Here is a 15,471-nt window from a genome sequence, read left to right as displayed (position 1 = left end):
TTTTGTGTTTAATGCAGATTCACGTCTTTTTCATGTTGCATTAATTAATATTGTTGAATTGTAGATTCTAATCATTGATGCAAAAAGCCTAAAACTGTAATTCCACTGAATATTTTTTATTTTCCAAACTGTGGTTTAAAAATTCATGAAAATGACAGCGCTTTTTGCCAAAACAGAATAATTTATACATCTTTCTTTTAATGAAAGATATTAGCTTACAAATTATTAATGACAGATGAGAGTAGCTGCCAACCAAAATGTTATGAACAAATCTAAACGCTGATACTTATTCAGCTGTTCGTGGAGAGAAATGCATCCTGGGATATGTAGCTCATCTGCATGTTTCCAGGAAAAATACGCTTTTAGGACTCGGGAAATGCATCTTTTGCATGCAGAAGTTTGCCGTCCATTTTGTTTTTGTTGACTCTTTTGGCCATCAGACTCCTGAACAGCTGACCGACTCACAAAATCAACTTTTTACCTAATTACTGTGCACTACTTTTTGTTTGCATACTGTACCTAGTTTAAAAAAAATACGCCTTCTGGGGCTCTTCTGTGCAGAGTTTGCATGTTTTCCCTTTGCATATGTGGGTTTTCTTTACACACAGTCAACTTGGAGGCCTTCAACAGTCTAGATGTCCAAAATGTTTGCAGTGCTCTGCACCTCCAGAGTCTGGATCTCTGCCCTCATTTTCTCCCAAAGCAAGAGTAACATGTGAGAGGAGGATGAGGAGGGTGAGGAAGATGGGGAGGGCGATTGTGTTGCGTGACAAACCGCCGCTCAGACACCGGAGGTTTGTGTTCTTTGGGTCCTCAGAGGTGAATGGGGTTCCTGCTCTCTCTGCTCTCCTCTCCATCCCGTCGCTCTCGTCCCCAGTGGACCGGCCCGCCGTCACAGACCAGCACTTACCAGACGTTTGGGCGGGGAGGGGTCTGTCTTAGGAGTGCAAAGTTTACTGCGGCGGCAGAAAGCTGGGAGATGAAATAAAACACAAGACAGTCTGATAGCAGTGAGCTCAGAAGAGTTATTTTCGGAACCACAGCAGCCTCTCAGCTGATCCCCCTTCAGTCGTCTCTCGGCACTTTACTGTAGCAGAACGGATCTCTGTGAGAGTCGCTCACGTGCCCGGCCTCAAACGGCCATGAGAGGAAGGATGATCGCTGGGGGAGATTCTTGCACTTTGTGTACAGTATCATTACATGTGTCGGTTGAACCCCTCCACATCTCCCTGAGCTGTGAAAGCTGCTTTAGCGCATTACCTGGCAGCGCATTGTCACTCACACCAGATCAGTGGCGCGTCCTTAATTTAGCCGTCATAGTGCAGCCGTCTATTTGTGAAACTACATCCCGCATTACAAATATTTACCCGATCGTTCACTGCGCTTTCTCCTTCTCCTTTCCTCCTCTCGGTGCTGCTGCCTCCTCTCTCCGGACCGCGGCCTCCCGGTTCGGTCACGCTCTGACGCCACCAGGTAAATAACGCTCCCCTTTCACGGCTTCATTCCTGCTGTGTTTTTGTGCAAAATGGGCAAATTCCGCCTCGTGGAAATGTACGTGGAGATGGATTTGGGAACGTGTGGGACATTGAGAATCTGTAGGAAGGCTGGCTCTGGTGTCCGAGGAGGAGAATGTCAGGTTCCTTTAATTTCCTGAAGATCAGAAGATGTTTGTGAGCGCTTGTCATGATGAGGCTTTGGGTTCTTTGCAGCGTCTCTGGGTGAATGACGCTGAACAAGCGGCGCCTGTTCCTACCGGGTGAAACTCCATGTGATGATCAACAGGGTTGCTAATGTTCAGTTTTCGGAGTTTGGGAACCATTAGTGTAGCTGTCAAAACTTAAAACTTTTACCTTTGTGCTTTAATGTCAGGGCCTTCATGTTGAGTCAGACTGATGAAGATGTGCTCTGGAATGAAGAAGATCCTGTTTACATGACGTTTTCAAGCGAGAACGTGAAACTTTTTGAATGTTTCGTGTGTCAGTTTACATGATGATTGTGCTCAGAAACGTAAAAATGATGCATTTTCTTTTAAAACATGTAAACTGGGTCTGAATGGATGATGATAATAATTGAAGCAGCCTAATCTTTGTGGCTTGCAGTTGTTTTTTTTTTATCTCAACACAGTCTTGGGAAGCTGCTCCCAGGTCGTGTTTTGGGGTTTGTTAGATAAGAAGTGGAGCTGGCGGAGCTCCGTAGAGCACAGCCGAGCTTATGGAGAAATGCATCGTGGGTACACACCTGTTTGAAGCTCCTGCAGAAGCCGCATTGAGACGCATAGGTTTGGGAAATTGAGTGTGGCGGGCTCATTAGCATCTCAGCTGGAAGCGGCGGGGTTGGGAGTGAGGGATACCGGTTTCGGCCCACGGACCTTATGTTTGATAACCCTGGTTTCTCGCAGCCTAATCAATCACCGCGTCTGCTTCGAGATTGCGAATGGCTTCGTCACTGTTGTGCAATGAGCTGCCAGAAGTGATGAATTCAAGCCCCTTTTCAGTGTCAACCACTAAAACCAGTGAATTACGTTCTGCAGCCGTTCGACCTGCATCAATCTGATGCTGCTCTGGGATTAGAAAATAAGGTTTGGCTCTGCCCAGCACAAGTATGTGAACGTGTAAATGTAAAGCAGGAGTTCCAGGCCGGCGCTCCACTCCGGTCCAGTCCTCTCAGAACATTTTACCAATCCCACACGACGGCAGGAGCTGTGAAATGTCACACGGCTAAAGGTTATTTTCTACTTCGTTAATGCACAGGAAAAGCAAAAAAAACAAACAACAACAACAAAAGAGAAACGGCGCCGGCTGAGTTTCGGTGGTTCCAGCGGCCTGAGGGCGGTGTTCGTTTTCAGGTTCTTTCAGTGCTAGTTGGACTTCATTTACATCTTGGGGCTTCAGATCAGTCGACACGGCTGCAGTTGCACATGATGGCCGCCGTGCACGTTTTCTGCACACCTGAGGTTCAGATTACTACCTGAATTATTTTATCAAGCTGAGGTTGAGGCAATAAAATCATGTGTAGCCGTGCGTTCAAAATCCAAATCCCTCACCTCTCAGCGATGGAAGTAATGCTGCATAAAGAAATGTGGCGCTTCATCAACATTACTTACAGCATCAATTCAACATTATTAAAAATAAATACAATTATACTGTATATCCTGTGATCTTGTTACTGGTTGATTTATTTCCAATGGTTACTTTTTTCCAAACTCCTGATTACCGGATGGCTTAACTGATTCCTCCTGTCAAAAACATGAAGTTTGATTTATTTGTTGATGAGACCTGGGCTTGGCTCACGATTATAGATGAATGCTGCAGCAGCAGCCAGCTCTTCTTTGCAGCAGCAGTCGCCTCTTTGCAGCAGCAGCAGCTGGCTCTTTGTGGCCCTGTTGTTCAGGATCACAGTCGCTGCTGTAATTTGCTGCTTCCTCGACGGCTGGTTGGAGTGTGGGAGGATGCTTCACTCTCAAGGCCTGGTGATGACTGCTGCTGCGTATTGATCGGAGAGAGGATGTACAGGAGATGTGTGCCGTTTCCTGAATGGAGGCTGAAAACTCATTAGTTGCTCCCGGCACAGGAAACGACGGAAAGCAGCGCTGAGAGCACAAAATGTTAAGGACACCTTTACACGAAACACACACACTTTGACTTTCTGTCATTGGAAGCAGAAAGCAAGAAAGCAATTGGGTTTAAACTGTCTTAAAAGAAAAATAGTGACTTACTGCATTTAATTTCAACTAAATAAGTTGGTATGTAAACAGTGTTATAGTAGCTGAACAGGAAAGGGGGCTGCTGTCCCTGTACTGCTTTATAACAGTCAAAATGAACATTTTCCTAAGGTGGAATTCATGAATTAGCTTAACTTTGAGGATCCTGCCATCTGCTGGTTAAAAGAGGCAGTGCAGGGAGTGCTGTGACTCAAATTCAAAGAAAAGAAACGTGGAGATCTTTAGTTTTATGAGTTAATTTTGGACTAGTGCGTATGATTAAATATAGTCCAAAATAATAATTCAAAAAAAAGCATTTAGTGGCAGCTTTCAGAGTGTCGTACTTGATTCACAAAAATCAAATCCTTAATAAGATTTATTCCACTGTGAATAATTAACACTGACGCGTCCTTAAATTGAATGCACTGTGATAAAGGCACGGTGGAACAGTGGTTTGTACCGTTACTTCTTTGTAATCAGTTCTGAATCCAGGCTGAAACCTTTCTGAGGGTGTCTGCTGAAGATTTTATTTTAGCAGGCAGTTCAGTTGAGTTCTCATTTACAATGACTTGGCAGAAAGAAAAACACAGAAACAAATATATAGGTACATTCATTGATACAGTGTCATGCAATTTTTAAAGAGAGAATTTACAGTGATATTTTTCAAGTTGTAAATCAAGTGCATTGACCCCTCATTATTGATTGAATGGCATGTGTGGAATAAATGTATAAAATGTGTGTGAATGGGAAAAAATTTCGTTGCTCTATCGAAAGGTAGAAAAACACTGAAGTGATTAAAAACAGTGAACTCCTCAGGAAAGCTGAGGTTTTCTCACATGCACATGCACGTATGTTTCCAGTAGATGGAGCCACAGAACAAGTGTCTGATGCTTTCTGGACCTCATGAAGCAGCAACTTTCATCCCTGAATGTTTAATTCACAGCTTATCGTATGTGACTTTCAAACTCCATCTATTCATCTCTTCTCTTCAGTCCTCCGATCTGAATCGGCTCTCCGGTGAAGGACGAATCAAAGCGATGAATCACGAGAGATTCGCTCGTCAGAATCATCTCTATCAGGTTAAACGCGACGGTTTCGGCGAAACGAGTTTCAGTGCAGACAGATAGGAGTCGCTCCGCTGACCCCGGCCGTGCAGATTGACCCCTGACCCCAGGTGCCTCCAGCATCTACTGCTGGGTCTCTGAGGATGAACTCTCCCAGTGAAACACTGAGGCCTGCCTTCATGCGACTCACCTGCGTGCACACTTTCTCAGCTTCATGCAAACTTTGGGTCATTGCTCAGCCCTAATCAAACAAGATTGCTCGTTGTATTTTCAGTTTCCGCCGTCGTGTCCTCAATTCCTCACCCTAAATATCACATGTGCTCCGTTTGGCCCTTTTTTTCTTAATCACGAGAACTTTAAACCTATTTTCCTTGGTCGTGTTATTGGGTTACTTAATGAGTTTCAGAGTCGCAAAAAACAAAGACCGCTGCAGAAAAAAAGGTATTTTGCGTCCCGAAAGGAAACTTTGTTGTTATCTGTGAGCAGCAGCAGTCTCCTCCGTGGAGCTGGGGGCGGTAATGAGAGAGTTATGAGATTGTTTCTTCCCCCATGCGCTGCTGGAGAAGACTGATGAGCCTGAACTTGCAAATAAAGTAAAAAAAAAACAAAAAAAAAAAAAACAATCAAGTGGGAAGGGTGAGTGAGGAGGAGGAGGGAGACACACATCGAGCAAATAAAAAGAAATGTGCTTGTGGAAGATAGATTGTGTCAATATCAGGGTCATTTTCTGCGGTGCGGAATCAGCCCTGAGCTGCAGCCGAAGACGTTCCCCACTTCACCGGTTGAAATTCACAGCAGTGAAATGATCTTTCAAGAGGAATTAATCCTACTCTTACATTTTCAGTCAGTAGTAATGGCGTTGAACCGTGATGGCGAAATGTAGTGAAACACAGCGTGACACTCGCTCACTGTAGGATACGGTCTCTGTTGTGTTTCAGGGTGCAGGTGTATGCACCGAACACTCGTTTTGTAACTTTTACGCCGTTTCCAAGACATCGGCCGCCCACACTCGGAGCCGCGCTGACTGACAGCAGCGTGTATTTGTGTGTCTGTGCACGCACGGGCTCTCATTAAACCGTCAGCCGGCCCACGTCGCCGTGGATGTTCCCTCCACTGCCGCGTTTTGGATATCGATAGCATCGTTAAGGCACGGAAGTGTTAAGCTGGAGTCAGTTTCTCGGTGATTTTCATCCTCAAGATCAGCAATAAATCGGTTAAAAGACAAACTCTGCAGATTTTTTTTTTTGTCTTTGTGGTTTTCTGTTCATCGGGTGCACAAATAAATCTGCCACATGCTTCACAGTAAAATCGGAGAGGTGAGATGATACAGACCCTTTATACAGGATTAATGTTTCTCTTGCATTTTCCTGAAGTTTTTGCTCACATTTAAACAGGATTCCTTAAGTGTCTCTGCGTCGGCCCACGCACAGCATCTCAACGCGTTCAACTTAAATAATGCATCTGGGCTGCAGTCTGCATAAAAGGGATAATGTCAAGCTGTTGGTGCTCAAATCTGCATACTAAGTTTGGTTTTCTATCCACAAAAAGCTTGATGACACTCTAATGAGACCCCGCTGCCGACGCTGGAGAATGAAATGTGGGCGTTTTTCACATCAGCACTCTGTATTTTATGACTCAGCCATTATGTTGGTACTTCTTTTTTTTTGTGTGTGTGTGTGTGTGTGTCTAACTTTTTGTTTGTCCCTCATGAACATCCATCTTTCAGTGGGAGTGTTTCCAATGATTCTGAGGAGTCTTAACGCTCTCCGGCGCCGTGGGTGTCGGAGTTATTCCAGTCCAATTTGATCTCACTTTGGGCCGGAGCAGGAAAATGAGAGCGTAATGTAAGACACAGAAAAATATGAAGACATTCCTCAGCGAGGATGCAGATCCTGGTGCTTCTTTTGTGCCGTTCCGACTTCCTCTCCATCTTTTCACCAGATTCTGTTTCCATACAGTCCGAATCTCGGCACGACCGCATGAGTAACTCCGGCGGAGATGCTGACTGACGGCTCAGGCCCCCGGATCAGCATGTTCTCTGCAGAAGTGCTGAGCGCGCCAGAGCTCCGGACGGGCGCGGGGAACAGTCGCGCGGTCGCCATGTGGGATGATTGAAGAGCTGCCGCCGCCGCCGCCGCCGCCGCCGCCGCCACCGCCGCTCGATTCCCAGTGTGATTACTTTTCTGATGGAATCTTCATGTACATCCTGCTCCGCTTCTCTTATTTTATGTGCGAGAAAACAAATAACTGTCGTGAGCGGTCACGATACAAGCGTGGAGTCGAATCACAGGAGAGATGTTTAACTCTTAAACCGCCATGTTGTGTTTATATTTTCTTTCACCGTATAATCAAACAAATTCTAGTGTAAACTTAAAAAAATTAAAGTTTTCATTCCTTCACATTTTTACCTCCTGACTACCTGAAAACCATAACTATTATTAATAAGTATGTGTCAGGCGCCGTTTCCACGACAACGTTTTGAAGTGAAAACGCCTCGTTTTTGCGTCTCATTCGCTCTGCCACATGTTGAGCTCCGGATGGAATAAACTGGTTGAAAGAATGTTTGAGTTTCCCCCTCAAACCCACAGGGATGTTCAGTCCCGTCCCCCACGATGCTCCCCGATGCCTCAGCTGCGACAGGACCGCGTCCATTAAAGCCGTCGGCCCACACGTATGACCGCTGACGCGATCGATATGCTTGCTGCTGCCGGTCCCTTTAGGAAGCCTCGATGCAGGGAGGAGGACTCCGACCTCCAGCCGGCAGCAGATCTAACCGGAGTTTCAGTCGGCGATGCTAGAAAATCCTTTGACTGGAACTGAACATGCAAACTTCAAAGTTTTAGTAGCATTGAATTATCATATAAATCCCCAAAAAATCAATTGCATTAGCAATATAAAGCTCCATTTTTAGAAAGGAAATTTTGCTTTGTTTACCAGGAATTATGCAGTTTGTGGTTTGCAGGTCTTTATTTATGTATTTATGCGAGTGTGAGGAGCTGGAGGAATGCGGTTCAGAATGTGGCAGCTGGGAAAAACCCAATTAGGCAGTGACTAGTCTGCTAATGCAAGGTGACAGTGCTGCGGAGCCCGAAGGGGCCTCTGAGCCACGGAGGGAGGCAGCAGAGAAGGCAGCGTTCTTCACGAAAAGACACCAGACAGCAGAAAGTCTTTGGTAAAACATCGGATTTGGGCGAAGCCAGTCGGTAGATCCTCCTCTCCGTCCTCTGTGATCCGACTCCAGATGCAGAGTGGCCGTCTGACGGAGCTGACAGCGGAGCCGTTTGGGGATCTGGCGGAAACAGGAGGCACTGCGGCACATGACAACACGCCTTGAAGAGGCCTGTGTGTGTGTGTGTGTGTGTGTGTGTGTGTGAGAGACGCCCCGTGACAACAGAGTATGCTAATTCCGACATGCCACCGTGTCCCTGGAGCGTCCCCGGAGCCGCAGCCCCGCGAGGACGCATCGCGGCGCCGCGTGTCAAACGTTGACGTCTCAAAGCCGCCGAAAGAGAAAAGAGCTGCGAGGTTCACGGCGAGAGCAACACGTGCGATCAACTCCTCTGGTTACTTCTACCTCAAAACCTCTGGTTGTTTTTAAGACATTAAAACCTCAGATGATGAAAACCTTTACTGAAGTGTAGAGTTTTACAAGAAAACTCATCTTTTTCATTCCAGGAGTTTCCCAGCGTTTGAATCCGATGTCAGAAAGTTCAAAACGTCGTCGTGTGAACGCTCTACAGCACATGGTCACTGCAACTCTCGCCCAGTCGAGATTTTTCTTCCCCATTCGACACTCGAACCTTCCCGCTGCGGGAGCGTTAACCTCAGACGACTCCGGCCCCGCTCGCTCTGACAGCTCGGCGCTCACTTTCTTTGCTCCGGATGTCAGGAAAGACTTTAATAACTGCCGATCCCGGAATAATTCCCTCCCGTCATCCGTCCGTCCCCCTCGGGAGGCTGTCAGTATTTTTACGTAACCGGTTAATTCAGCCTCTCAGCTGGAAAAGACCTGGCGCTGAGCGGAGTTGAGCGGAGCGGCGTGATTAGCATTCTCCAGACACACCAGAGTGTATTCGGTCTTTTGTTAACGCTCTTCCGTCTCATTTTTTTTGCGAGATGAAGTTGCAGTCGTCCGATCCTCATTGCGTATGCGGCGAGCGCCGCTCGTTTTTCTGCTCCTTGTTTGCAGCTCATTTGCAGTTTAAGTGGTTGTTTGACCAAACAGGCCTTCGGCAAAAATCCTCACCAAGTATCAGGGACACGCTCACATGAGGACGGGCGCTTTGCGTAAATATCCTCAGGTTAGCGCAGCGAATGTGGCCTCACACTCCGACGTCTCTTTCTTTCTTTTTTTTTTTAATCAGCTGGAGGTTTGTTAAAGTTGTCTTATCTGTTTTAACAAGATGTCCTGCAAACCACCCCCTAAATGCATATAATCTTTGCTGAGCAGGACTTCCACAGACGCCTCCCGTATCCAGATTTATCATCGCCTCTGCTATCTGATGTAAGTGTCAAAGGCTCGAGCTGCTCCCAGAGATTAGGCCTGCAGACTGCTCAAACACGGCCTTTCAAAGGGAAAAATCAATTTGTTTGAACTCTTTGATTGATGAAAGGAGACTGTGTGTTTTTCTTCTTAAAGGATTTGGATGGAAGGAGGGATGTGCATTTGAGGGGACATGACCAGATGCAAATAAACACACACGCTCAGGTTTAGTCTTTTTTTTTTTTTTTTTTTTTCAAGAAATCGTTCTGAAGCCAGCCTTTGGTTTAATGTGCGTTTCATATCTGCGACGCCTGACAAAGACAGAGTGAGAGAAAACGCCGAGAGGATTGAGAGCCTCCATCCAATGGGCTGTCGGAGGCAGGAAGCCCCGCCCACTGCACATCTGTACAGCCGCGTCAGCGTCCGCTGAGGGCTTAGTGGTCGCCCCTGACGGCTAGAGACCCTGCACATCCGCCCGCCTCAAAGGTCAGAAGACAGGCGAAACGTTGCCGTTTGAAGCAAAGTTCCATGTTGTGAGGAGAAGGGTTACAGCGAGGTCTGCTTATCTGCGCTCTTTCATTCCTCTGAAGCAGTACCTTGGGTGCTTCTGATTGTTTTATTAGCCAATCAGAAGCTTCTCTTTTGCAACCATCTGGAGCTGCTCTTCCTCTGTGCTCCCATCATGCACCTCCTCTGTCCTCGGGTCCTCAAAACCACGTTCGATTTAGGATCCAGTCCACTTCTCAGAACCCCAGAGCTGACGTCCAGACCAGTGTTTATCTGGAGATGTCTTTGGGTCGCTGGGAAAGAGAATTGGATTAAAACCATTGAGTAAATGTGGATCAGTCTCATGAAAAGGCCACTCGATGAGAGCAAATTGGATGAAAAATGGAGACTCCTGGTCAGAAAGCTTTCAACGTGGAAGTGCTTTTCTTTGAATGAAATTTGCAGACAAAAGCTGAATGGAGTCAATCAAGTAGTTTTGAAGTGGAGCTGTTTCATTCTTTTTTAAGTGGTTCAAACGAGAAAAAGAAATCAATACATTCCAGCTGCATGGCGGCTCTGGAGACGTGTTTCTGAGGCGAGAGCTGGAAAGAAGCAGTGGAAATGTTCGGGAGACGGCTCGATAATGGCCGCTGACCGGAGGGAAGGCCGGGGAGTTTTCCATTTTCAGGGTCGTTTGTGGAAGAGAATCATATGAAAACGGTTGGAGCTGATTTACTAGGATCCTGTACGAGGGTCCAGCGCTACGCCACAGCGCTTTCGTTATTCTTTTGTGCGTCTGTGTGTGGTTAGAGCCACTGAAAGTACAAACTTTTTGAAAATGATCGAACTCCGTCTCCATGGAAACAGGGAAAACTGGACTTTCAATACAAACCCAACCAACAGCGCCTCCCTGTGGCCTGGCGTGATCACTGCTGTTAATCAGTTTCAGCATTCCTCACGTCGTTTTCAGAATACTGTTTGTCTAAACGCGACACTTTTCTGAAACAAAAACTCAAAAGCGATGCTTCTCATGCTTTTCGCTCATGCACGTCCACGGAGCGTGCTGAGATCATGCGAGCGCTTCGGTTGACCGGGCCCGATGAACGCGAGCTGGAGCCGCTGTTAAGGCGCTTTGTGAAGTGTTGCCGGGTCCTTGTGAAGGTGAAGCGCTTCTCTTCAACAGAGGAGACGCTCATTCAGCGACTCCGATCGGTTTCATCCCTGGACGAGGCCGACGGCTCAGATGTGACATCTAACCCTGAAAAAATGAGCAAAATGAAACAAGATTTGTGAAGATTTCTAGTTAAAGTATTTTTTTTTAATCAAAATGTTTATGAAGGCTTTTAATTGATTTCTTACATGGTTAATCAATTATAAAGAAAGAAGAGGAGAAGGAAAATAGGGCTTTCTTTGCCCCAGGAGGTTGACTTCCAGGCTCATGATAGTCAGACTTATGTGTTTAACTGGCTTTTGTGCAATTTGCGTGATTTACCGAATGCACACAAATAATGGATCAGATATTTGCGCAAACACACTTCAGTCGGTCCGCATTTTCTCAGTACAAATTAACATGAAATGGTCGCAATCGATCGAAATTGCATTTTGAATGATGTCTGTTAATTAGCTTTTAGAATTGGAAACCTGTTTTTAGCACTAATTAAGGATCCATTATTTGGGCAGTGCAAAAAGCGTTTTACATACTCACGTGGAAAAATCCAACGAAAAAGAAATCAAAAGAGACATTTACAGGTCTTTATTGAAAGTCTGCAAAAAACAAAAAAATCTCAACAGCACAATCAGCGCTGATTCTCACAGTTACCTTTCAGAAGCGCACAAATCCCAGAACGCACAGATTAAACGTATTCCATCCCAAATCTATTACGCAAGTGTGAATTAAAACACGCATTGATACACAGATATATTCTAGACGGCACTAAAGATGCCATTACATAAACAGTGATTGTTACGCACACGTATGAACAGCTCTCCTCCTATAATCAATAAATAGACGCTTTTCTGGTTATTTTTGCAGCCCAAACAGTGAGCGTGTTTCTCTGCTGCCTGTTTGGGCACCCAGCGTGTTGTTGGCTGAGCGGGGCTGTGATGCTCTGCCTGATCATTGGTGGAGGAGGAGGAGGAGGAGGAGGGAGGATGTTAATCCGTGCGCAGACGGATCCATCCGAGCCGCTGGCAGAGCTGCGCGCTGCGGGCGTCCAGAGACCATGGATCCGCTGGGTTTAAGGATTCTCCTTTCACACCGCTGAGTGGGGGAAAAAAAAATAGGGGGGACACGACTACATTTATCTGCATGCGAGTGCAGAGAACAAAGCCTCGGTTTTGGTGGCTTTTTGTTGTTGATTTTTTTTTTTTATCCGCCTTGTGATGCCGGGAGCGCGGCGTCGGGTCAGCCGCTGATCCGAGTCCTCGCCTCGGATCTTTCATGAGAAATCCACACGCTCGACTGACGGATCAGTTCTGGATTGCTTGCCCCTCAAAGGGATTATGATTTTCTCAGACATGAGCACGGGGACCAACTCCCCGAAGGTGCATCCGCCGAACGGGACCCGGTTTTACACCTTCCAGGCAAGTCTGCTGCGTTTTTACGCGTCCTCGTCCAGATGCGCATTTCCTTGCAGGTGTTGCCAATGCTGAACTTTTTCTCCTCATTAATTAAACGCTGCTGTGCGGTTTTGATTGTGGCACAGTGTGCGTGGATGTCTGCGGAGCGGAGGCAGCTGGGTGTTTCCTACCTGAGTCCCTCAAACTCCCGGATAATAACCCAGAAATCCTCCTGGGATTCGTTGCGCTTTAAGAGATGTGGCCAGAAATACACTCTCGTGCCTTCTGAGTCGAAGGAAGAGTGAATTCAGAAGTGCTTTTTGAATTCCATATGGAACTGGTGATAAATAGAACTAGAATAATATGTAAATTAAAAAAAAAAATCAGCTTCTACTTATTAAATAAAACATCTGAAAGCAGATTCACGCTTTGGAATGAAAATGTTTAATCATTCATTAGTTTCTCACCCCTTCCTGTGTGGATGTATGTATATGTCTTTGAATATTGCTCTGACTTGTTTCAAAGGAGAAAAAAAAAAGGGACACATGTGTCCCGCAATGATTACTGTAACACATCCTGTGCATAATTCAGCTGCGCCTGCAGCTCATGCATGGCAATGAAGCCGTGTCAGTGGATATTGATTGAGAGCATGCTCCGGTTGTAACCGAGCCAGTACTTTCTGTTTTGCAGTGGGTGGGTGGAAGAAGGGAAAGAGACGTTTGAGCGCGTGAGATTGCATCCTTCTCCGCAGCGGCTCCGGTCTGAGAGCCTGAGAGGGGAGGCGGTGGCGGGTTGAAATGTTCCCATCCAGGTGCAGTCAGCATGTTTTCCTCGGCAGCTGCTGCTTCTGCAGCTGAGAGCAGAGCGCTTCGCTTCTGGAGCTGCAGGGCCGCTCCAGAAGAGAAAATGCTGAAGTTTCGTTGCGTTTCGGGGGTTCGTTTACACGACGACGGGCGGAAACAACACTTTTTGGAAACGCTCCAGACTGAAATGCACACGTGCACCACTGCATCAGGAAGTAATTCTTCTGCACATGCTCAGTAGACACCGGACAGTAAGAACAGTGTTTTCCTCCGTGACTCCCAGCCCAGATTGAATTTGATAGATTTTGCCTGTTTTTTTTTTTTTTTTTTTTTTTTAATTTTTAAGCACACTATCATCACCTTTTTATTGGTTGACCTTCACGTTTTGAAGACATCGCCTCATCCTCGCCTGTCAGGGGCAATATAACCTCTCTCTGCCTTTTCATGTCAAATCATTAGCGGGGAAAGGCTCCCCGGGGGCCACGCTCACTCAGAGAGGCTCTTCTGATATTGCAAAATCAAAGGTACTCTTGCTTTCAGATTATAGGCTCAGGAAATCCCCATAATAATAAATTGTCGGGAAAGCCTCTGTTAAGCATCTCATAACTCATTTCCCTGCTGTCTTTGATGTGATATATGTGGAGCAGTGATTAGCGCCTTCACCTCACTGCAGAGGAGTTCTGCTTGGGGGCGTTTTTTGCTTTGTGAGTTTGCAGGTTTTCTGTCTTCTTTCTGGTCCAGAAACATGCACTGGAGGTGAATTGGTGGCTGTTTTCCCTGGCGGTGTGTCCGGTGTGCGCCCTGCCGTCACCCTCAGTCAGCTGAGATGCATTTGGTTACGCTGTAAATGTAATATTTCATGCTGGTTTCGGTGGAAACGCGCGTGACTCCAATGATCCCGAACAGGACTTTGTCAGGAGTTGAACACAAGTCCTCTCACGTTGTTTACCAACTACTAATGACATTCATTTCATCCGATTGCCCTTTTCTTATTTGCAATTATAAATCGGCGGGGGCAAATTGAATTAACTTGCAAAGTAGGTTCCTTATGAAGCCTGAGCCACTCCATCAGGGTGATGAAGTTATTCGCCTCCCTTTAGTATTCACCTCCAGGCTCTGCTCACGTGGAGCCTCGGTTTGGGAGCGCCGCTCGGCGTCCACACGTGCGCCCAGATTTGCTTAATGGCGTTTCGACGTGGGGAGAATGAAGTTCTGTCCCGACGTGTTGTTTGTGGTTAATTACAGGCGAAGAAATGCCTCAGAAGCTAATGGTTTCAGCTTTAGCGGCGTTTTGGGGTCTGTTTACACGACGACGTCAGTCGGAGTCACTGGAAACGAAACTTTTTAAAAACACTCCTCCACTGCTACAGTGCCTGTGCAGCAATACTGCAGGACATACTTGAAAACTGCACTGCAGTGGACATTGTTTTCAAAACGTTGTGGTATAAATGCAAAGCTTTTCTGAAGCAAAAATGAAATATTGTCATTTAGACGGAGTCTGAAGGAGATGCATAGTAGCGCTGTTTGAACGTACAAGTGTTTTTCCAATATGGTGCCGCCTGAATCGCTTCATACCTCCAGAAATCAGAAACACAAACGCATAAAGTGAAAGTAAGAAGTTCTGAAAACAGCAAGTCACCAAACTGCTCCTCTTCTAAATTTGAGTTATTTGGAAGTAAAAATTCCCAAAGTACAAGTCTGAGTTTGTACAGAAGCTACAAAAATAGCAAAGGACATCAGGAGCATGAAGCACGTTATGTTTAACAGCAACTCTCCTTGAATATCGTGCTTCATCCCGTGACTTGAGGTGAAAGGAGGAGCGGCGGCGGTGGCGACGGCGGCCTGTGTGTTTGTGTGCGAGTTCGCCGTAGCCGGAGTGACATTCATTGAAATCCGTCCGGCGGGAAGCGTCCGGCTGGCAGCGCTCTGGACCCGCCGGGGCCGCATTAGCCGCTTCACAGCCGAGCCTCAGCCGGGAGTTGTCCTTTGAAGTGGCACGACTCCTCTCGCCCGGAGCAAACGGCACGACGTCCATTCCGCTCTGCGAAGGCCGGCGGTCGCGTCGGGACGCACGGCGAGCGGTTGTTACAGCCGGAAGCGCTCGTGTTAACGTCGTCGTTTCTGCTGAACGTCTGATGAAAGTCTGTTAGCGAAACGACGCTGCGCTGTGATTCGGATCCCTCTGCGACTTTTCTCGTTCGCTCTCCAAACTCAAACGTAGCTTTTTTAAAGAAATGTTCCTTTAAATTAATCTCAAGCCTGGTTTGTTCTTTCTGCCCGTGTCCTTGTGTTTAATATTCATCGAACCCGACTCCAGGGTTGAGCTACCTGAAAAATGATCCTTAATTGCTGCCCACTACTTGTCCTTGGTTTTTT

General features: G+C 46.5%; 1 protein-coding gene across 5 annotated transcripts in view; it reads left to right on the top strand.

Moving 5' to 3' along the window:
• ppfia2 (PTPRF interacting protein alpha 2) overlaps positions 1-15,471 on the top strand; it is a 126,596-nt gene that overhangs the window by 32,132 nt on the left and 78,993 nt on the right. The window contains exon 1 of one of the 5 annotated variants that reach the window (XM_030113213.1): positions 12,111-12,316. The exons of the other annotated variants lie outside the window; for them this stretch is intronic. Within the exon in view, the coding sequence (XP_029969073.1) occupies positions 12,236-12,316 (81 nt within the window). The 5' untranslated portion in view covers positions 12,111-12,235. Of the gene's footprint in view, positions 1-12,110; positions 12,317-15,471 lie in introns of those variants that run through there. 5 annotated transcript variants of the gene reach the window in all.

The sequence above is a fragment of the Salarias fasciatus genome, chromosome 17, assembly GCF_902148845.1.
Source record: "Salarias fasciatus chromosome 17, fSalaFa1.1, whole genome shotgun sequence".
NCBI lineage: Eukaryota > Metazoa > Chordata > Actinopteri > Blenniiformes > Blenniidae > Salarias > Salarias fasciatus.
Note: the sequence above shows the minus strand (reverse complement) of the source record. Positions and strands in the feature narration are given on the sequence as shown.